The sequence below is a fragment of the Megalobrama amblycephala genome, linkage group LG23, assembly GCF_018812025.1.
Source record: "Megalobrama amblycephala isolate DHTTF-2021 linkage group LG23, ASM1881202v1, whole genome shotgun sequence".
Taxonomy (NCBI): Eukaryota; Metazoa; Chordata; class Actinopteri; order Cypriniformes; family Xenocyprididae; genus Megalobrama; species Megalobrama amblycephala.
Window position 1 is genome coordinate 17,525,495 of NC_063066.1, and position 22,799 is coordinate 17,548,293.

The following is a 22,799-nucleotide window of genomic DNA, read 5'->3' on the forward strand; positions in this document are numbered from 1 at the left end:
ACTTTGTGAAAGCAGTCAGTAAAAGATCAAACATTTTAAAAATGTCTGTAAAATACGCTGTCTGTAAAGTCGCTGCTTCTCAGCTGCACTCAATTTAGCCATACCTGCCCCAAGGACGATTAACAATGAGAGAGAAAAGTTAGAATCACCTAATCTTAGTACTAGTTTATCTATACATGGGAGTCACTGGTGTTACTGATCTTTACTGGTGTTACCCATAATAAGGTGACACCAGTGACAGTAACACCAGTGGCAATTGTCATGAAAAAAGCATTTTACAAAATGGCTGCTGCAAGGTATCAAACCACATGTTGTCAGTCATGGTATAATTAAGTAGTTTAATCCATTTGTGTTTTAGTTTTTTAAAATTCCCTAACAATAAAGTAGGTCATACCAGTGAGTTCAACTAAAAATCTCTTATGAAATTATGATTTTCTGATAACTGAAGAGAGACAGTGGACTTTCCATGGGCCTTTCTTCATAGATCTTCAAGAAATATGAAAAGGGAAGTCAAGTGATGTCATCAGTGTGATTTTTATTTCAAAATAAGAGATTTTTGTTAAATGGTAACACCAGTGACAACCCCAGGGCCATTACTTTATTATATATATATATATATATATATATATATATATATATATATATATATATATATATATATATATATATATAAATATTTAATATATATTTATATAATATTTTATTCATTTTTTACATAACATATTTGATAGTTATGTATGCATTATTGCATTTTAAATGATAGAAAAATCTGTTTCTGAGCTCAAAATAAAGCACTTTCCCTCTGTACATGACTGTGGGGATGAGTACTTCTGGTGCTTGGAATTCTATATAATTAATTAAAAAACATATTACCACATTGATTGCTCAAGAAGGTGTAATTGTTCAAATAACAGTTTCATTTTAAAATATAAAGAAATTGTAACCCAAAAGTGTTTTTCAAGTGTAATATTTCTGTAAAGGCTAGGAACAGAAAAATGGACATTTCTGTAGAATGTCCCATAAACAGTTTTGTGGCAATGGCTACATTTTTGCCATGAATTCACTCTGCTTGTATGATATATTTATTTATAATTTCTTGATTTTATATTTTAGAAAACTGAATAGGGGAAATAATCTGGAAAGACAAATATTTTACACTTTACATACTTTTTTCCCCCCCATACTTTTCCAGATCTGGAAATTAAAATCAAATTCCATAATTTTCCAAACTGCATAGGAACCCTGTAGCATACTACCATTACCATTTCTGCCATATAAAGAGGAGATAAAGGTAGTAAGGTAGTATACAAGTACACGGTTACAAATTCAGCAAGTTTATTTTGTGCATGCATCCTTAGTGACATTATCTTGTTCTAGTTATTATAAAATGGTAATGTTGCCATGAATTCCATTAAAGTTTAGATAATGCAGGGGAGACCCGGGATTTATGGTATAGCGGTTATTTGAGCCGAGTCTAATTCTTACTAATAGGTGTTTTCTCTAGCAATTATTTTTGTCGTTTCCTCTTAAATTAGAATATTTTGTTGAATAATTGTTAGTTATGTCCTAGAAACCAGGCTGGAATACATTCAGACAAGATACATTTACTATACAATCAAGTTTAAATATGTTCTCATGTGAACAAAATCTGTCCATTTTAAATATCAGTTGGACCAAGCGGTCACAGGTCAAATGTACATTGTACAATGTTTGGTTTGATACTGTTATACATTAAAACTATTATAAAGTAGAAAAAAAAAAAAACCCCTACTTATCTTTAGCTGGCATGTAATCAAGGGTAAAGAAAATGTGGCATGCATGACATCATAATTAAAATACATACTGAAGTCATCCCATGTATTTAAAATCTTTACTCAAGCCAGACACAGATGTAGGATCAGTTGAGACTTCAGCAATGTGATAAATGAAGAGGAACATTTAATCAGTTCAAAATGATACAATTGAGCAATTACCCATATAATCCTTGGTGAACTACTGTTGAAGAAAAACCCTTTCAGGCTGTAAAGAGGTACATCTACATTCCAGTAGATGTCAACATTCTATTACAGTATTTCAGAAATACCATATTGCAACAATGCATAGTTGTCTGCAGTATAAATTAAACATTAGGGAGCATTGAATTGAGTACAGATCTTACTTGATGTAAAAAATTAAAAGGTGACATATCATCAATAGTCTTTATTTTACAAGTATTAAGTTTATCAATTTGACTTAGTAGCACCATCAACACAAGAACAAATGAACTAAAACTAAGTGTGCACATTACGTACACTAAAAAGTATAGTTTGAGCAGAGGTTAGAAAGCAAAGACACCGCAGGGAATTGAACCCCGTCCTGAGAATCAGGAGTGCCTCCACCGGAGTCTTTTGCTTTTTTTCTTATGAGGTTAAAAAAGCAAAACCTGAAGGAACAATCCTAAGATTGTTCCCTCAGGAAAAGAAAAACCTCAAACCTGCTGCTCTACAATACTCTTCTATGTCTTGAATGGCTCTTCTTCTTTAGCCTGAAACTACACAAAAGACTGCAGGTTTCCCCCCCAATCCCTGGATAAAATCTTCAAAACATCCAAAATGCTATTGATACTACTGTAATCATTTTGTCCTCAATACAATGTCAAATTTTAATATGCTTCTACTTGGAAGATCAAATCTCTGACCAGTGAGGTCTTGAACAAGGCTGCACTTGAATTCAGGTGTGACTCATTCCTATTTAAAAGCTGAAACACAAAGAGAAGAGTTTAGAGCACCCCCACCCCACCCCACCCAAAGTGTCATAACCAATGTAATACAAATGTCATTTACCACCAAACAATGATCCTGGTCTCGAAATCCCACCAACATGGCCAGAACAAAATCGCTGCCTTTGAAAATCATCATTCCTGTAACTAGACAGATCCTCGGTTTTCCGTTTCCCCCCCAGACTCCCCGAACTATTTTCATAATCTTTTAAAAGGCAAAAGTGCACGTATAAACTTATCTCCAGCCAGCGACGCTTTACACCCAATTCTTCAGAGTAAAGTTTTAGCAAGTTTACAGCTGCAATGAAAAAGAGCAAAAAAAGTTTACAAGCCCACACCCCCCTCCCTCCCTATCCCAAAGCAATTTAAAACAATTAATAAACCAATGCAAAAACTGGTTACTCAATTGCTTTGACCAAAGCACATCCATCCACTCCCACGTTACGGCTCAGTCTCAATTTTAGTAGAATCACAACAGCATACCTGAAAAGAGAGAAAGTGTTGCCCCACCCCTCCCCAAAGCTACCAAATTCCAAACACTGACATTGGATTTGATTGAAAATTTTAGTGCAAGTGTTAAGTGCATGCATATTTTAAAAAAGGTGAATGCTTGTTCTACCCATACACAGGATTAAGATCAACTACATGTACTTAACTCAGCAGATAGCAGCAGAGGGATGCGCAATTAGCAGCAAATTATGACGAAAATGAGGTTGATCAGAGCGACTGGATGTCCCAGTGTTTCATCAGGCGGTTAGGGCTCTCCCAGACGACAAGACAATTTTGCTCCCTAAGTGAAATTGACCTAAGAAAATGAAGAATTGGAGGGGGGAAAAACAGGAAAGACGCGCAGACACACTGAAGGACTTCGGCGAAGGGCTTCTGAGGTTTGGACAAAGCTCTCAAGCGCACAGAAGGGGGATTCGGATCGCCATTCACTCAAGTGAAGACATTCACCGGTGCAACTTCTCTCACAGACAGCCTTGCATTCAGATGCAGTCGAGAAGGCAGGGGGACAAACAGGTAATCTGAAACAAAGAGCTTCTACACACAAACACTTCCACCACACCGATTGCAATACTAACTGTATAACTCAACTAAAGGAGTTAAGAGATGTAAGAGAAACTTAAAGTGCATGAAGCATAAAAAGGAGTGTAGCTTCTGAAGCATTGGTGATTAATGTTACTTAAGTTTACAAAAAGTGGTTGCATGAGGTTTCTACAGTCAAGTTTAATGATTCAGACACCTGGTAACTACAGACTCCACAGGCTGACATCATGTAACTTTCACCACACAGCTGGCTGATGTGATTTCTGCAGAAGAGAGAGAAAAGTGCATAGCCCTCCCCACCCCAAACACAGCTTTTTCAGGTAATGTACAGGCAATACCAAATAAAGCTGCACAGTTGCGCAGCTACTTCCAGCCACTCTAAATTTGGAGTCTGGAGCACAGTTGTGCAACAGTTGAAAAGAAGACCATTGCTATACATTTGTAAAGCAACTTTTTCACCCTGCACAGTTGCGCAGAGTAGTGGCTAGGTAATTATAAATTTTAAAAGTAAAGTCTTAAATCTATTGTAGCACAACGAACTGTCCTGCCTGCCGAAGCGTTCAGTGGAACCGGGCGATTTCAGGGCATAACTTCTTCTGATAGGTGGCATTCTTCACAAGGCTTTGTAAGATTCTGCAAGACCAAAAGTGGCAAAAACAAAAGACCCCTATGCCCACCCTCACAAAACAGCCCAATGTCGAAATAAAGACATCAAATCTGCAAGTTTCAGATATCAAAAGTGTAGGCTTAAAGCCAAAGAGACTACAATTTAATGCATAAAGCATATCTTCTCAAGTTAGATTCGTAAATTTTGCCTTTTCTCCTTCGGCCTGATCACAGCTGTAAGGACTGGACTGATCTGCCTCTCCACTTGAACAGAGTTGACTTCAAACCCTGGCATCCAAGCTCTACAAAATGCGCCAAGCTTTACACTCATACCTGAAAAAGCATAAAGAAATCCCCAAGAAAGCCCCACATATACCCAAAGAAACAAAATGCATACCAAAATATTTCAATCACAACAGGCTATGCATTTATTAACTGAAAATGGGAACAGTTACAGAATGTACACTTACATACAAATTACAGAGCTAATTTGTAAAATGTGCTCAACCACAGATCTTACAATTGTAACACACTATTAATGGAAAAAGGTTAGGAACAAATGAGCTTGCTTAGTGACCTTACGTGACCAAAAGAGGCTGAAGTTGATTGATGCGAAAGCAAATCTTTACATACAATGTTAGGATGACATCTTCAGTGGATAGCATTCAGGGACACTGCACACTGAAAAATGCAAAAGGGGGAGGAAAAGAAAGCCTACACACATCCCCACTCTTCAAAATACAAAAATTGACCAAACAATAAGCAACTAATACAATTACTGCTTAGACACTTAGCCATCAAATTGTATTCAAGTACAATACAATGACAGACAAAAGCAAATGAATGCGATTTACATGAATATCCAATTACTTGCCATTAGAAAACGTTAAAAGCGCCTTGGCCTCTATTGAAGTAGCTTTGCTCCTTAAGTGGGGGAGGGGAGCAGATATTGGTTGGACCACCAGCTTTGTTCTTTGAGGGTTTGTTTCAATCTGTAAGAGTCAAAATTAAGCAACCCCCCCCAGATCCACAAACCCCATAGACAATATTCATACATACAACCAATATCGATATACTATTCAATAAAGAGACAAAAGAGTGCCATCATGATGTGTGTTAAATAAATGGAAGCGTTTGATCCCATGCCGCGTTACCCAAGATGTAAACGTTGGTATAGCTGCCATGGAAGGCTTGTAACTGGGCCACTCATCCACTGGCAGACACACTGGTGGTTCCTTCCCCCATACAGCGCTATTCAAGTCACTGCCACCCTTAATAAAGCCGCTTTCACAAGCTGCAAAGTCTAGGAAAAGATTTGGGTTAACGGCCCACACCCCTCCCGCCCCGATGCACGTGACAATCCCCGACATTCAATACTGGAAAAAACTGATGAAAGTATGGTTCTCATATATCCAAACAAGATTTAATACAAATCCAATGAGGTACCTTCCTATATCCCATCAAAGCAGAGGCTTTCCTTGAAGCTTTATAAGAATCGTTACTGAGCAGTCAACAATTTGACTCTAAAAGGGTCCACACAACATCCTGGAATCCCTTTTGGTTCTATCGCCTCTAATGTGACCAGGGCCTGTGGGAAAGAGAACTCGAGAAACGCATTTGCCCCTCCCCAACCCCAAAAACACTGTGCAATAACATCACATCAAACTATTCAGAAACTGCATTTGCAAAATCTGTATGTCAAAACTTTTACTCAATGCTTTTACAATAGCGCATTTAAATGTTTTTTTTTTTTTTTTTTTAAACAAAAGCGCATCTCTTTTTTTTTTTTTTTAATTAAGAGCTTTTGCTCCAATTTATCATTAAAATTCATGCATGAACTCGTCAAAATTTTTACCGGCAGGCAATACGCAGCTGCCCTGGCATCATATGTCGGACTGACGCAGCGGGTGTGGCAGTAGAGGTAGTTGTGTCGTTTAGGGACGCAGGGTAACCAACTCCGAAAAACCCTTCATACGTGGATTGCTTCTCAGGACAGACCTAATGGATTTAAGCGGATATGGGGACGACTTTTCCACGGGCCTATAGCCGAAACTCAGTGGAGGCGTGGTCGATAAAGGACGGTCATCTCCACAGCACACTAACAGCATTCATCAGACTTGGCCAACAACAGGACAGATGACACATCGGAATTTCAAACAGTCACTCACCACGCCTGAAAAGGAAAGAACAGAACTTCGCGAGCAAAAGTGTTCTGAAATGCAAACTACTGAAATTGACTTCAAAATTACACAGGATACCTCTACCCATACAAACCAAATGCCCTCCTCATGACTTTTCTATGGTGATGACCCCCTGATACTTTCTGCTTGTGAGCCCTTTCTTTCTCTGCTGTTGTTGAGACACCCATCTTTGGCTTGCTCTGATCTAGACCAGCTGAGCTCCCCCTGGTGGCCAACGTGGTACGCTATTCTGCCTTGTGGATCTGGCTCCCCCTCTGGATACTGCTTGCTGCTGCTCTTCACCCTGCTCTGTGCCCTCTGATTCTCCCCTGGTCCTGCCTGGCTCGACATCTGGTCCTGTTTCTCCCTGGTCCTGGCCTCTGCTGTAGATCTTTTCTTCCATCCGTAGTCATCTAAGAGCTAGGTCGTTACTGGATAAATTATACTCAGTCCATTTCTCCTTCCCTCGGTACTTCGGTCTTCTGCTGATATTTTTAGATCATGAAAAACACACTACGCTCCCATTTCACAGCTGTTACGCAACATGTGACTCAGTCCATAAAGCGATCACTTAGGTGGGTCGTTCAAACACTCAAATGTGCGTCATCATAGCTGATTTAAAAAAAAAAAAAAAAAAAAAAAAAAAAAAGTTTCTAGGCTTATGAATTGAAATACTTGTGTAGAATTCTTGGAAAAAAAAAAAAGTCTGCTTCTAAAATCGTTGTCGATGTCTTTCAAACTATTAACTCACTTTGTTCAGTAATTTCTTCCTAAAGAGGCAACGAGAGCGGGCTTCTTTTTTTTTTTCATAGGTTTCAGAAGTAAAAACGAAACATTTTCCGATTGTCTGGCGTTTCTTTTGGCAGTAAGCTGTTGATTATGTTATGGTTTGAAGATAAAAGAGAAATAAAAGTCTTTTTAATTGAAAATATATTGTAGTCTTCTTACAGATAAATGCGGCTTCACGATCATATAACTTGCTCGTTGTCGCGGCCGCCATTTTGTAAAGGCGTTCTAACGCCGAGAATGAGAAACTAAACTATTTTAAGTCAAGTCTCTTCAGAAAAAAAAAAAAAATGTTGAAACAAAAATATATTTAAAACTAACTTAATAGAACAGTATAACATGGTAATTTATAGTTGCTCTTTGTTTAAGCTCTTAACGTTAGCTGGTTAAACATTAAGCTAGTAGTAAAATAATCATTCAGTTATACAAAACTGTATACATTAAGTCAAGTTACTTCAGAAGAACTATGTTGAAAAAAAAACATATCTAAAACTAGCTCAACAGAATTAGATAACATGTTTATTTATAGCTGCGTTTTGTTTAGGCTCTTGGTCAGCTGGTTAAACATTAACTAGTAGTAAAATAAGAACTGCATGTTCTATTATATAAAACTGTACATATTTTTATAGTCTGTCGTCTTGTTAGGACCAATAAAAGGTCGAATATTTCTTCATAAAAGGCACTTTAAATTATAATTAAGCTTTCAATGTAACTTCTTTACGCTAAAGGTAACTTATTAGAAGAAAGCCTTGAGATAGTCAATTGTAACAACGTATAAACTTAAAAGCGAAAATAAGTTGACAAAGAACAGTTCCTCTAAATTATCGTTAGAAAAAGGTAAAACAGAATAAAACGAAGACACATCACCAGATCAACGAAACCTCCCTGCCTTCCTGTTCGCCTCACCCCGTTGTGACGCGCTTTGTTGTTGGCATGGCTTTTATAGACCGCGGTAAGGCGGTCATTTCAGCTCCTTCCGCCGTCTGATAAAAAAATAGTTCCTCTCACAAAGGGTTTTGATTTATTTTAGATCAAGATATCTGCCTATATATGAGTATGACTATTTATTTCTACTTTGTCATCTATAACAAAAAATATGTGTGTAATCAAAAACAGCATATAATGTTTTTATGATGCATTGTTAAAACATCACGTCATATTGGACATAAATGTTTCCCAAAATTAAAAGTAGATGACATGGGAATTTGGTAAATTATATAAGGAATTCCCCCACCAAATGTGCTTTCCATTTTATAAAGTAAGACCAACGGTCACAGCTGAGCTACCCAGAAACGCAGGGTGATTCATCACAAATGCACTTTTCAAACAGAAACAATTACGTCAGAAGCGCAGTGCGGAGGAATACAACATGGATCTAAAACCCCCTCTTTGAATCCAGCACAAACCGGTTTCAGTGCACGGATCTTCTTTTCTTTTTTTCCGCAGTGCCCTAATGCGCTTGCGTGTAACATTTGTTGGCTTAAAAAAAGATGATAGATCAACTCGAAAAAATACCAGAATGTTCTAGTTTAACCCAGATCTAACGTTTTACGAAAACATTCCAGGATTTTCGGAGGTCAAAAAGTATACCTTGTGCTTTACAAGGTTAAAACAATGGCCCATCATGACAAATTACAGCTTTTGTCAAATGTTTTTGACTTGGTATACATCTTTTGTTGTACTTTTACAGTCTTGTGAGCGGCTTCCGATAAATGAATAAATGTACATTTAAACAGAATTTGAAGAGTTAGTTGACACGTTTGAGTAAATTCCTTTCTTTGTCACATTGATAGGGTGGGTGCGGGGCAAACGAGGCCTCCAGCACGTCTCCTCTGGTATTTGTGCTGACGTTCACATCAGGACAGGACTGCTACAAGTGGGAAGGGGGATGGGCAACACAAATACACTTAAAAAACACGAAATACCAGTGGATTGCCTGTTTGTGTCTAAACATGCATCATGTAATTTGCCAGTAGAAACCTGTGACGAATGCTCTCAATGTTCACTTAGTAATTCATCTGTTAAATGGTTTTATATTACACAGCGCTAAATAAACACATTGTTTTGGGGATTAAGTTTCAGGGACCGTCAAAGTTAAATGGCAGTATTTAATCTACAAAAAGTTAAATGCTATATCCCTAAAGATTTACAATAATTTATTATTCTTAGCAGCTGCTGTGGTCACGTTGTTTGTTTGCGCAGCTTTTGGAATGAGTTTGCAGATTCGTCTTCATGTTCATCTTACAAACATAACTTTTCAATACTCTGCTAATAAAAATTGAGTTATGGACTGAGTTTTATGTACTTCATCGGTTAATTTTGCGTCACAAAATGATGTTTTGAATTAAAATGAATTGTAAACGTGACGAATGTGGCAAAGTGTAGAAAGATCTAGATGTTCGGGGTATGGATTTCATTTGCATGTTAACCACTAGATGGCACGAATCTTACACTAATCACAGAACATTTACAGAACAGAAAGTCAAAGTCCAGTTGCCCATGAATATACATTCATTCTAAATGACCTGAATGAAAACCTTCAGCCTGTAAGTTAATCAGACTCGTTTACACCTTCTTCTTCATCAGCATTATTACATAAAAGGCCGTTTCAGTGGAATGAATAGTCGCCCATTTCAACAGTCTTTCATATAAAGCATTTCAGTTCTAAAGACCCAAAGTGTGATAGACAGAAACGGGATTTACAAAAATATATTTGTTGTAGTTTCACAGCAACTATTTTCCGTATATGATGAAATAGCATTTAAAAATATATCTACAGAGCCTTTTCCAGCTAGAAAGAATGAACATTGCATGTTACTGAATGCTCAGTCATGAAGAGAATTTGGAGATATAGACAAATCATACGAAGAATAAAAAGAAAAATATATATACATATATTGTATTTTAGTCTTTAAGTAGGCTTATAGGTTAAAAGCCTTTTAAACATTTAAAACATGACAAATCAAAGATGACTGACATAATGTTTTATCCTGTTTTTTTAATCAACTTCGAGATTTTAGATTAACATCTGACTGTGTACACTTTTAAAAAAATGGTGCTATATAGTACTAAAAGTGGTTCTTTGGCTCGTAATCATTGGGAAACCACTTTAAGTGCTGTATAGCACCATATATTGGTGCTTCAGCGGTTCTTCATCGGTTCTTGGGATGACTGAGGTGCTATATAGCACCGCTACTGTATAGAGAACCAGTTAAGCCCCTGTATGGTTCTTCAGCGGTTCTTTGGGATGACTGAGGTGCTATATAGCACCGCTACTGTATACAGAACCAGTTAATCCCCTGTATGGTTCTTCAGCGGTTCTTTGGGGTGGTTAAGGTGGTAACCCAACTGGCTCCCCGGTTCTCAGCATGGGCATGGGATGGCAAAACTCTCCAGGGGCCATAGCAAAAGCGAGGAGGGCCTTTTGCAAAATAAGCACATACAAAGAACCTGTTAAGCCCCCTTAAAGGTGCCCTAGATTCAAAAATTTAATTTACCTCAGCATAGTTAAATAACAAGAGTTCAGTACATGGAAAAGACATACAGTGAGTCTCAAACTCCATTGTTTCCTCCTTCTTATATAAATCGCCCCCAATATTTGCATATGCCAGCCCACGTTCCCAACATTATGAAAGGCATTAGACAAGGGCAGCCAGTATAAACGTCTGGATGTGCAGAGCTGAATCAACAGACTAGGTAAGCAAGCAAGGACAATAGCAAAAAATGTCAGATGGAGCAATAATAACTGACATGATCCATGATTACATGATATTTTTAGTGATATTTGTAAATTGTCTTTCTAAATGTTTCGTTAGCATGTTGCTAATGTACTGTTAAATGTGGTTAAAGTTTCCATCGTATATTACTGTATTCACGGAGACAAGAGCCGTCGCTATTTTCATTTTTAAACACTTGCAGTCTGTATAATTCATAAACACAACTTCATTCTTTATAAATCTCTCCAACAGTGTAGCATTAGCCGTTAGCCACGGAACACAGCCTCAGACTCATTCAGAATCAATGTAAACATCAAAATAAACACTGTACTTACGCGATTAGACATGCTGCATGACGAACACTTTGTAAAGATCCATTTTGAGGGTTATATTAGCTTTGTGAACTTTTTTTTATGTTGTTTAAGGCAAGCGCGAGCTCTTGGGGCATGGAGCACGAGAATTAAAGGGCCACACACCCTGAATCGGCTCATTTCTAATTATGCCCCAAAATAGGCAGTTAAAAAAATGAATAAAAAAAATCTATGGGGTATTTTGAGCTGAAACTTCACAGACACATTCAGGGGACACCTTAGACTTATATTACATCTTTTAAAAAAAAGTTCTAGGGGACCTTTAAAGGTTCTTTACAAGCCAAAGAACCACTGTTTAGTACCATTTTTTTTTGAAGAAATAAAATGCTATATGGCACCTCTTATGGGTTCTACATAGCACCATTTGACAAAGGTGCTGTAGAGCACCTTTAAAGATATGGTGCTACATAGCACCAAAAGTGGTTCCCCTATGATTATGAGCCAAGAACCACTTTTAGTGCTATATAGCACTTTTGTGTGTGTGTGTGTGTGTGTGTGTGTGTGGATATTTTAGGTCCTGTACATTTTTTTTTCTCCACAATTTTTAATTACTTTTTTGACTTAACTACATTTATTTTTAATTATCAGATTCAATAGTCATAAAAATAAAAACACAATAATGATAAAATAATGAACAAAATGCTCATGTAAACTACTGTTATATTTATACAGGTGCTGGTCATATAATTAGAATATCATCAAAAAGTTGATTTATTTCACTAATTCCATTCAAAATGTGGAACTTGTATATTATATTCATTCATTACACACAGACTGATATATTTCAAATGTTTATTTCTTTTAATTTTGATGATTATAACGGACAACTAAGGAAACCCCCAAATTCAGTATCTCAGAAAATAAGAATATTGTGAAAAGGTTCAATGTTGAAGACACCCGGTGCCACACTCTAATCAGCTAATTAACTCAAAACACCTGCAAAGGCCTCTCAGTCTAGTTCTGTAGGCTACACAATCATGGGGAAGACTGCTGACTTGACAGTTATCCAAAAGACGACCATTGACACCTTGCACAAGGAGGGCAAGACACAAAAGGTCATTGCAAAAGAGGCTGGCTGTTCACAGAGCTCTGTGTCCAAGCACATTAATAGAGAGGCGAAGGGAAGGAAAAGATGTGGTAGAAAAAAGTTTACAAGCAATAGGGATAACCGCACCCTGGAGAGGATTGTGAAACAAAACCCATTCAAAAATGTGGGGGAGATTCACAAAGAGTGGACTGCAGCTGGAGTCAGTGCTTCAAGAACCACTACGCACAGATGTATGCAAGACATGGGTTTCAGCTGTCGCATTCCTTGTGTCAAGCCACTCTTGAACAACAGACAGCGTCAGAAGCGTCTTGCCTGGGCTAGAGACAAAAAGGACTGGACTGCTGCTGAGTGGTCCAAAGTTATGTTCTCTGATGAAAGTAAATTTAGCATTTCCTTTGGAAATCAGGGTCCCAGAGTCTGGAGGAAGAGAGAAGAGGCACACAATCCACGTTGCTTGAGGTCCTGTGTAAAGTTTCCACAGTCAGTGATGGTTTGGGGTGCCATGTCATCTGCTGGTGTTGGTCTACTGTGTTTTCTGAGGTCCAAGGTCAACGCAGCCGTATACCAGGAAGTTTTAGAGCACTTCATACTTCCTGCTGCTGACCAACTTTATGGAGATGCAGATTTCATTTTCCAACAGACCCAACAATGCAGAAGAGCTGAAGGCCACTATCAGAGTAACCTGGGCTCTCATAACACCTGAGCAGTGCCACAGACTGATCGACTCCATGCCACACCGCATTGCTGCAGTAATTCAGGCAAAAGGAGACCCAACTAAGTATTGAGTATATAAAATCTATTCTTTGTATTGGTCTAAAGTAATATTCTAATTTTCCGAGATACTGAATTTGGGATTTTCCTTAGTTGTCAGTTATAATCATCAAAATTAAAAGAAATAAACATTTGAAATATATCAGTCTGTGTGTAATGAATGAATATAATATACAAGTTTCACTTTTTGAATGTAATTAGTGAAATAAATCAACTTTTTGATGATATTCTAATTATATGACCAGCACCTGTACTTTATAAACAAAATATAGCTGTTGTTTAAACTTCACATAACCTAGGTGATGGGGTGTGATATGAATGTCTATAAGAAGAAGTACAAGGGAAAAAAAATATTTCTATGTCTGTGAATATAAATATAAATGTCTTCCAATAAATAAATCTTGTTATTGTGATGTAACTGAGTACCACCATGAATTTCATTCACCCCATTTTGTGTATGTAACCCAAATAACATGTCATGCAATGTCCTTTCACCAAATCGATTGACCAAACCAGATCGATTGTGTTCCAACTGTGTTCTCCCCATGAGGGCGTTTTTTATTGAGTTCAATGTGGAGTCATTACATCATAATCAGATATTAGGTGCCTTGGCAGCATTAGAATTGTTTCACTCCTGCTGCAGCCTGGTGAAGAATCATCTGCTTGTTAACGGATGCACTTTTGAATATATTTCTTTAGAAGATAATTCTTTCTTCGAATTTCTGGAACTTTACATTTTAAACAGACTCCAAAAAGCTACAAGGATCACGTATTATTTTGTTTTCTTTCATAGAATACAAGGGAGGCATCAATAGAGTAACACCGCTAAATACTGATAGTGTAGCAGTTATACGACATGGAAAGATACTTCACACCTGTGCGTGGCTCCTCAGAGGATGAAGTCAAAATTTACAAACATTCCCATCCCATACCTCATCAGCATCCTCACAACCATCATTACCATCACAACCCTTATCACCAACATGGATCACACAGGTATGTGCTTAAACTTTCTTTCTGGGATATGTGTCAGTGTTGTTACTGTTAACTAAAACTAACTAAACAAATTTGAAAATAATTTTTGTTAATTGAAAAAAAAATATGAAATACGGATGCCATCTTTCCATATTCATACTTTTTTTCGGTCACGTTGCACAATGATTACAAGTTGTAATTTAATTATAGTTGAATAGGATAATATATGCCTATTATATAGGATAAGAATGCAACAAACCAATTGTGTGCATTTGTTTTATATTTGTTGGACCATTGAAATAAAGTGTTACCAAAATATATTGTGGCCTGCAAAAAAATGTATTCCTTTGTCTTTCATATTGCCAAACTGAGACATAATGAATCATTCAACACAATTTAAATCATTGTATGATTTATTGACATTATATGACCAGAACAGATCACATAGTTAGAGTATTTTCATTATTATTCATCTCATTTTCTTACTGAACCCCTTTTAAATCAGTCGCAGCTCTTCAAGCAGTCAAGGAAAGCACAATGATAGACATACTCACCACCAGCATGACAACCAGCATCACTCTTATCCACATGCACGCCCTAAAGCGTCTGAAGAACGCCACAGCTTCACTAAAAGGTCTTCCTCCAGCCTGTCCTCCTCCTCCTCCAATTCTTCATCTCCATCTTGGACCTCAGAGCCCAGCCTGGACGATGAGACGTATCTCATGCACAAACCCCAGTATTCCCTGTCCTGCTCCAACATCTCTGAGGTTCAAAGGAAAATCAACGACAGAGAATCTGAGGACTTTGTTTTTGATCACAGCGATCAGAGGCACCGCCACAGCCTGGAAAACACTGACAAACTGCTCCCCGGTTCTCAGCATGGACATGGGATGGCAAAACTCTCCAGGGGCCATAGCAAAAGCGAGGAGGGCCTTTTGCAAAATAAGCACAACGATTGTTACTCAGCAGAATCTCAACACATAGATCATGGGCCACTTTACAAAACTGCAAGCCTGGGACAAAGCCTTGCCTTTAGTGGCAATGTCGACATCGCGCTCGGAGGCAGGGCGGTTCCCAAGAAGGCTGTATCAACTATTCAGCTCCCCAGCAAAGGTATTCTGAAAAACAAAGATGAGGGACAGAAAGGTAGCAACTTCAGAAAAGCCAAGTCTATGGAGGTGCTCTCCACCAGGGTGCACGTCACAGAAACAACCAAGCAGATCTCTACGGAAGCTGCGAGTAATACCTTTGTGAAAGGGAAGATGCAGTTCTCTGCATTTCTGGATGAGATCACCAGGCAGGTTATCAGTCCCTGTGCACTCAGCTCTTTTGGCGTAGCCACACCAACCCCCCCAAAATCTCCTAACGAAGAACGCATAAACCGCAGCGGCAAACAGGAGAGCGTCGTGTCGTCACCAAAACAGCAGCCCACCAGAGCCGAGAGACCTGATTCAGGAAAAACCGGTACAGATTCAAGCTCACTCTCTCAATCACATAAGAGACCCAGCAAACAACATCAGGATCAATACCACAACCGAAGCCTGATCAGTCCTCCTTCACCACCACCCCGCCATCCTTCTAAAGCTGAAAGACATGGGGCTACCTCAGGTAAACAGCACCAAAGGCAATATACTCAGATGCTCACAGACGGTACCAGCACCAGCCCTGAATCGGTCCACCGACACCTCTCTAAACACAAAGTGCGACATCAAAGTAGTCACAGCCCATTTAGGCCCTTGATTAAGCAAGAGAAGGGATCATCGCCTCCTCTGCAAGCCCCAGGGCTGGAGTCAGAGTCCCAGTCAAGTAAATCATCCACCAGCTCAGAGAAAAGTGACAGACCCAAACACACGGGACACAGGAGGCAGTCTAAACCACACAGGGTAAGTTCATCAAAAGACCAAAAAAAGCTAGTTTTTTTTTTTCTCTCTATTTAGGTTCTTTTATGTTTACCTCAATATTTGGGGCAAAACGGGGCCTGAAATGTTTTAAAAATGTTTTTAGAAGACTTAATAATAAAATTAAAATAAACAATAGTCAGTACCAATAATTTAATATGAGGTTTGACCAAATTTGAGATGTGATGAATTTTGCATCATTTTCTTTTTATTTAGCAATAAACATTTGACAAACTTCATATTAAATACAATTTTATACAATTAAAACAAATATAAAAACTGATTGATAATTTCTACAATTTACAAATCAATATAAAAATGAAAATCTAAATTATGCTATTACTCAGTATTAGTTTCAGACCAAATGTTGTTTTGCATTTGCTGATAAATTTAGAGGGTTTTTTTTGTCAGTAAAGACAAAAATATTCTACTTCAAATAAATGCTGTTCTTTAGGAACTTCTATTCATCAAACAATCCTGAACAAAAATAATTGAACAACATGTTTTCAATAGAATAATCAGAAATGTTTCATATTCAGCAAATCATCATATTAAAATGATTTCTGAAGGATCATGTGACACTGAAGACTAAAGTAATGATGCTGAAAATTCAGCTTTGCCATCGCAGGAATAAATGACATTTTAATTATTATTTTATTTTAAATTGTAATATTTCACAATATTATTGTTTGTTTGTTTTTAAATAAAATAAATGCTGTGTTGGTGAGCATAAGAGACTTATTTAAAAAAAATAATAATAATAATAAAAATCTTACCAACCCTAAACCTTTGAATGATATAAAGTGTATTCCATAAATTGAAGAAGCATATTTGTTTAACCATATTCCCCTCATAAACACCTGGGTAACAGGATTCAATATTTGATCTTGAAGAATAGTCATTTATGTAATTATAACAACCACAGCTTCAAAATAAAGGTTAATTAAAATCAAATCAAATTATGGATAGCCTTGGGTTAACCTCTAAAGCCAGAAGCATGAAGGATACCCTTCATTGTGTCCATATCTGTTGACTGACCCAACTGAACCAGAAGAGTCATCAATCAATGGTCTTTCCTGACCATAACACTTTAAAATCAATTTTCTATTTTCTGTTCTGTCCTCTGTTTACTGTTTCACCCCCCTCTTTTTTTTCTCTTGCCCCCAGGATTCGGTCGGTTCTGTGGAGAGAGTTCAGTAAGTGGTTTTCCCTTTTTTTCTGATTGGTTATTTCAGACTATTGATTTTGCTTTTATTCTAGAGCTTTCCCCCATTTGACTCTGCTCAGTTTCCTAAACTCTCTCATCCAGTTTGTACCATATCGGTTGTTTCTATTTTCATCTCTCTGTTCATCTGTCTAGTACACAGAGTCATTGTTTTTTTTTGTGAGTGATTTATGATAGAGTAGAAGGCAAACTGCTGCTAGAAACCAGCAGTTTACCTCCTGACATAAACACATCGATCTGTAATATATTGCAGGATGCTGGAGGAGTACAACAAAGAGCTGCATGAGAACCTGTTGCAGACGGTGGCATGCATTGAGAACATGGAGGCAGAATTACACTGTACCAAGACAGAGTTAGGCAGCTTCAAAGAGAAATACAGAAGGTCAGCATTTAAGCTCCACAGATGCTACCATGAAAAACAAACATTTTTGCAACAGTTCTTAAAAATGATACCACTCCACTCTCTCTCTTTGTCTAATGTCTCCTTTGCAGGCTTCAGGAGAGCTATTCTGTTTCTCAGCAGGCAAACAGCGTCTTGGAGCAGAAACTCAAATCTGCGGTAAGATTAACATGAGTTGTAGGATGCACTTTCTGCAAAAACAGTAAAAAATAGGATCAGAAAAAAATTATTTGTTTTAAATAAAAGGTCTGTGAAAAAAGGTGCAAAATGTTTGTCAATCTTAGAAATGTTAGCTAAATAATATGAGCGGTTTTATTCTTATTTTATTTTATGAAGTTTGTAGTTTTTTCAACCTTGTTAAAATTTATAACTAAATACAGTTTAGACCCTATTTTTTGTAAATTTGTCAATTTCATGCAATAGACAGTCAACATTAAATACATTTACATTTTTAAAACCTTTTTTAAATAATAAACATCAAAATTATATATATTTTTTAAACATTTGCAGTTAAAAAAAAAATCAAATGTAACCTAAAATGTTAAAATTAACTAATAATTACACTGTTTTATTTTATTGCAAATAAGTGTAAATGAATTTAATAGAACTATTATGACATTTTACAATTTTACATGTTGGATACAGCAGAGAAGGTCAAGACTTCTAAGGTAGGAACAAAACATCATTTTGGACATAGATATGAGATTTATACTTAAAGTTTACCACATCTGTGGAAACTAAAGAAATCTAGAAAATAGTATGATCAGTATGATCATTCTACAAACAAGCTCTTGAATGTTACTTGTAGATTTGTACATGAAGTGCCCATCTATAGTGCTGTTTTCAGGCCTTATGGTTTACTGATTAAAGCACCTGTTTTCCTTTGCGTTGCGCTCTAAAAAATGTAAATTCACATCTGCTGAAATGTCTCTTCTACAGATATACCATCACATGTGTTACATTTAAGCAGTTTTTTTTTTTACTGTATTTTGACAGGTAGACAGCTTGGACTCAGAGAGGAAGTTCCTCATGCAGAGAGTTGTGGATCTGACTAAACAGCTGGAAACTGCTCAGAAAACCATCAACTCTCTGGAAACCATTAATGTAGGTGCAACACAAAGACAGATAAAACAAACAGATGTCTTCCATTCTTCCCACGTCTTCCATTTTTGGACAACTAGTCAATTCCACACTAAACAGCTTATAGTAGTGTATAATATAAGCCTAAAATATTATAAGCCTATAATATTTAATTGTAGTATAATAGATGATTTTTATATGCATTTCCATGTCCTGAATGGGGAGGAACATGAAAAGGACATTATATATTTATATAAATATATTGAATGTTGAATGTTAACGGGTTATTTCACCCAAAAATGAAAATTCTGTCAAGTATTACTCACTCTCATGCCCTTCCACACCCGTAAGACCTTCGTTAATCTTTGGAACACAAATTAAGATATTTTAGTTGAAATCCAATGGCTCAGTGTCATTGCTCCCTATGGAGGCCTCACTGAGCCATTGGATTTCAACTAAAATATCTTAATTTGTGTTCCGAAGATTAACGAAGGTCTTACAGGTGTGGAACGGCATGAGGGTAAGTAATAAATGAGAATTTTCATTTTTGGGTGAACTAACCCTTTAAAGTCTCCAAGAAACGGAAGTTATTCTTTTCTTCCATTTTGTGACTGAGTGAAATGGCTTCTTGAAAAAGATAAAATGTTGGGCTGGACTTGATTTTGTCCATCAGAAATGGATTGGATTGTTGGATCATTGTGCTATGGAGAGCAACATTTGAGTTCTGGAAGTAAAAATTCCTTTCATTTTCTCTATAGAGATTTTTAACGATAATTTCTAAACCCTTAAGGACAGCCCAACTGTAAGCTACAAAGTTGATAATCTTTGGCATTTGCTTTTGTCAAAGCCATCTGTTATTTTTAAAAACAATCATGTTTAACATTGGAATTTATCATGAAAAACTACATTACACATGATGCTGTACAGAAAATTCCACCAATCAGAAAGCCACGACAAGCAAAATGTGGCAAAGAGATAATGGGGTATATATGCATATTTTGCAATAAACTCAAAGTTTTGTTTTATTATATACAGTATATATATATATATATATATATATATATATTAGATTTTGTCAATGATTTTAAATCGATTTTGCTGTTTGCAATGCTTCATGGGATTGTTGTTCTTTCCCTACTAAAGCCATTAAGTACACAGTCTCAAAGTTTTTTGCTTTAACCTCATAGCTGGTTGGTTTGGTTCATAGTTTATAATGCTTTAACAAAGACTTCCCTATGGAAAAAATTAAAAAAAGATATGAAAAAATGAAAAAAAAAAAAAAAAAAACTTCCGAAACCAATGCCACTGAAAAATTGGGCTGGCACTAATGCTATGATCTCATGTGAGTGTCAGGTCGTCCAGCTCTCACACCGATAAACACATCATCAGAGAAGAGAAGCAATGACGCTTTAAGAGGGAGGGGAAGTTATTTTGATTAAAGATGACAAGGGCACATGAATTTAAAAAAATAAAATGTTCATGATAAATCATTTATTATAAATCCTGCAAAAAAACAAAACAAAAAAATTCTATTGATTTCATGGTGACTTTATGGGTTATCATCTTTCCTCAGGTTCACTCATTGATTAGTGAGTTGTTGAAAAATCACTTTGACTCTCAGGAAAGACTGGAACACGTCTTATGTCCTCAAACATCTCCTGGCCACCCTGATAACAACCAATCAGACAGAAACAACCAACCATCTGGAGGAAAAAGGGAAGTTTTTGAATGGCCACAGACTGGAGAGACATGCTCAGGCATCAGACAACAGCCTGCCACAGCCTTTCTGCCATGGAAACATGATCATGATCCATGGGCAGGGACAGAACAAAGTGTAGTTAAAGGAAGTGACTCACAACTTCTTTTTCCTTTTAATGATCATGTGCCAATCCACAAAACGATGGCAGATACAAAGGCCCCAAGCCATCAAATGCATCATTTAGCCGTGAACACAGAGATCCGCATTGTTCCCCCAAACCCATATAACCTAGATGAAATGAGGCTCAGCAGACAGACAGGTGGAGAAGGAACCGTCATGGTGGGGAAAGACTCCACTGATTTCAGCCATTTCACTGCTCAGAGGATGCTGAATGAGTTTTTGAACCAGATTCCTCCTCCAGTGCATGATTGTGAAGGGAAAGATAGTTTAGAGGCAGTGATGGGGGCCAGAGAACTAACAGAAGGAAAAGAGTAACATTCAGTCTGACGTTTATATGGTAAAAGATATAAGAACTGGATGAAAATCTTAATATTGTCCCCCATTACCAATACTGCAGGAACACTCTTAAAAATGCTGGGTTAAAACAATCCAAGTTGGGTTGAAAATGGACAAACCCAGCAACTGGGTTGTTTTAACCCAGTGGTAGGGTTAAATGTTTGCCCAACCTGCTGGGTAGTTTTATTTAACTCAACTATTGTTTAAAAATTACTGTATTGCTTAATTAAAATTAACCCAAAGTATGTTGGAAATGAACATTTATTAATGTTCAATGAATAATTATTAAACAATAAACATTTATTAAATTGCTTATTAATAAATTTATATTAATAAACTATTAAACTATTAAATGTATATTAATAAAATATTAAAGCTTATTAATAAACATTCACCTTTTGTCTATTATTGTTGCCTCTAATTGCATCTGGTTTTTAATTTCCCAACTATTTTGGGTTCATTTTAAGCTAGCCATATAGCAATTTTTAAACAATAGTTGGTTTAAATAAAACTACCCAACCGCTGGGTTAAAACAACCCAATTGCTGGGTTTGTCCATTTTCAACCCAACTTGGGTTGTTTTTAACCCAGCATTTTTTAGAGTGAAGCATGCAAATAACTTTAGCTCTAATGGACCTTTGTTGGTACAATTGTTGTATGTACCATCTGGTTTTGTGCTATATAAATTGAAATAATTTAGTTTTAAGGATTCCTGCTTTGATTTGTGGTTAAATACATATGTACATATGTGAAAGGCATTCTCTGTGTTTGTGTTTTTATACCTGTTTGCACTTTTTGCCTTGTATATTCTGAAAAACTGGTAATCAATAAAATAATATAGTTAGAACAATGTGTTCCAATCATATTATTTTATTGATAACCAAATTTCCTGTCAAAGAGCTGCTTGGGAAAAAAATATTTTTAATATCTTATTAATTTATCTTTAATTGCTTAATGTTTACTAGTAAAAAAATGAATAGAACTTCTGTGAAATATGTAAATTAACAGCTGAGACCATTAATGTTTGTGTGTCCATTTATTGTATAAATTAACATTTAGCAAAGTTTTCACTGTTGTGATTCTGAAATCTATAACTGATAGAATGCAAGTTATAATTACTGCTAGAATGCAAATTAGCCATATAACCATATAATTTTATTGTATAATATCCTGAATTATATTAATAAAGACTTGCATGCAAATTTGCTCTACATTTGAGAATTGTTTATATTTGTCTATATTATATTGTTTGAAAATTTGGTGTCTTTATATCTATATAAGACACAGTATGACATCCAGTTTTTGTGACATCCAATTACTTCAACCGAATTCAAGTTTAAATGAAATCAACATCACATGATCAATACTGCTTTGTTATATTTCAAATTATCCATTCCTGGTGTTATAATATAGAGCATCTATATTCTGTATAGTCACAGTAGATTTAGATCTACACACTGTTTCCATGAAAAAACACTTCATATAGACACACATTAACATTCACCTCTGAGCCAGCAAATGCAGATAGCCAGCATTGACACACCACTACGATGTAACCCATCCCAAGATTGGCCTACAATACAATACAATACAATAAGAAATATGTTAAATATATCATATCATATATAAAATTTGGAAATATACCAAATGTTACAAGTTCGCAATTTTTGCTACTATGTTTTTAATATGTGGGTCATTATTGTCACTTCTGGTGACATTTT

At 36.5% G+C, this 22,799-nt stretch overlaps 1 protein-coding gene and 1 long non-coding RNA gene across 4 annotated transcripts; one reads left to right on the forward strand and one right to left on the reverse strand.

Annotated features, from left to right (window-relative positions):
- Positions 1-1,921: 1,921 nt before the first annotated feature.
- On the reverse strand, positions 1,922-4,586 carry LOC125259050. Its single transcript, XR_007182715.1, has 2 exons — positions 2,823-4,586; positions 1,922-2,737 (listed from the first exon to the last, which is right to left on the reverse strand). It is a non-coding gene; the product is annotated as an uncharacterized LOC125259050 (long non-coding RNA).
- A 5,241-nt stretch (positions 4,587-9,827) lies between these two features.
- Positions 9,828-21,237, forward strand: si:ch211-276i12.4. 3 transcript variants are annotated; one of them, XM_048176402.1, is made up of 8 exons: positions 9,828-9,926; positions 14,080-14,282; positions 14,767-16,144; positions 17,327-17,355; positions 17,638-17,766; positions 17,877-17,943; positions 18,781-18,888; positions 20,438-21,237. In XM_048176402.1, the coding sequence occupies exons 2-8, from the start codon at positions 14,143-14,145 to the stop codon at positions 21,056-21,058; spliced, it is 2,472 nt and encodes an 823-aa protein (XP_048032359.1). In that variant the 5' UTR covers positions 9,828-9,926; positions 14,080-14,142; the 3' UTR covers positions 21,059-21,237. The 3 variants fall into 3 exon arrangements, with proteins under 3 accessions (XP_048032359.1, XP_048032360.1, XP_048032358.1); XM_048176403.1 differs by lacking the exons at positions 9,828-9,926; positions 20,438-21,237 and adding an exon at positions 18,430-18,452 and having other exon boundaries at positions 13,542-14,282; positions 18,781-18,881; XM_048176401.1 differs by lacking the exon at positions 9,828-9,926 and having other exon boundaries at positions 13,545-14,282.
- Positions 21,238-22,799: the final 1,562 nt, after the last annotated feature.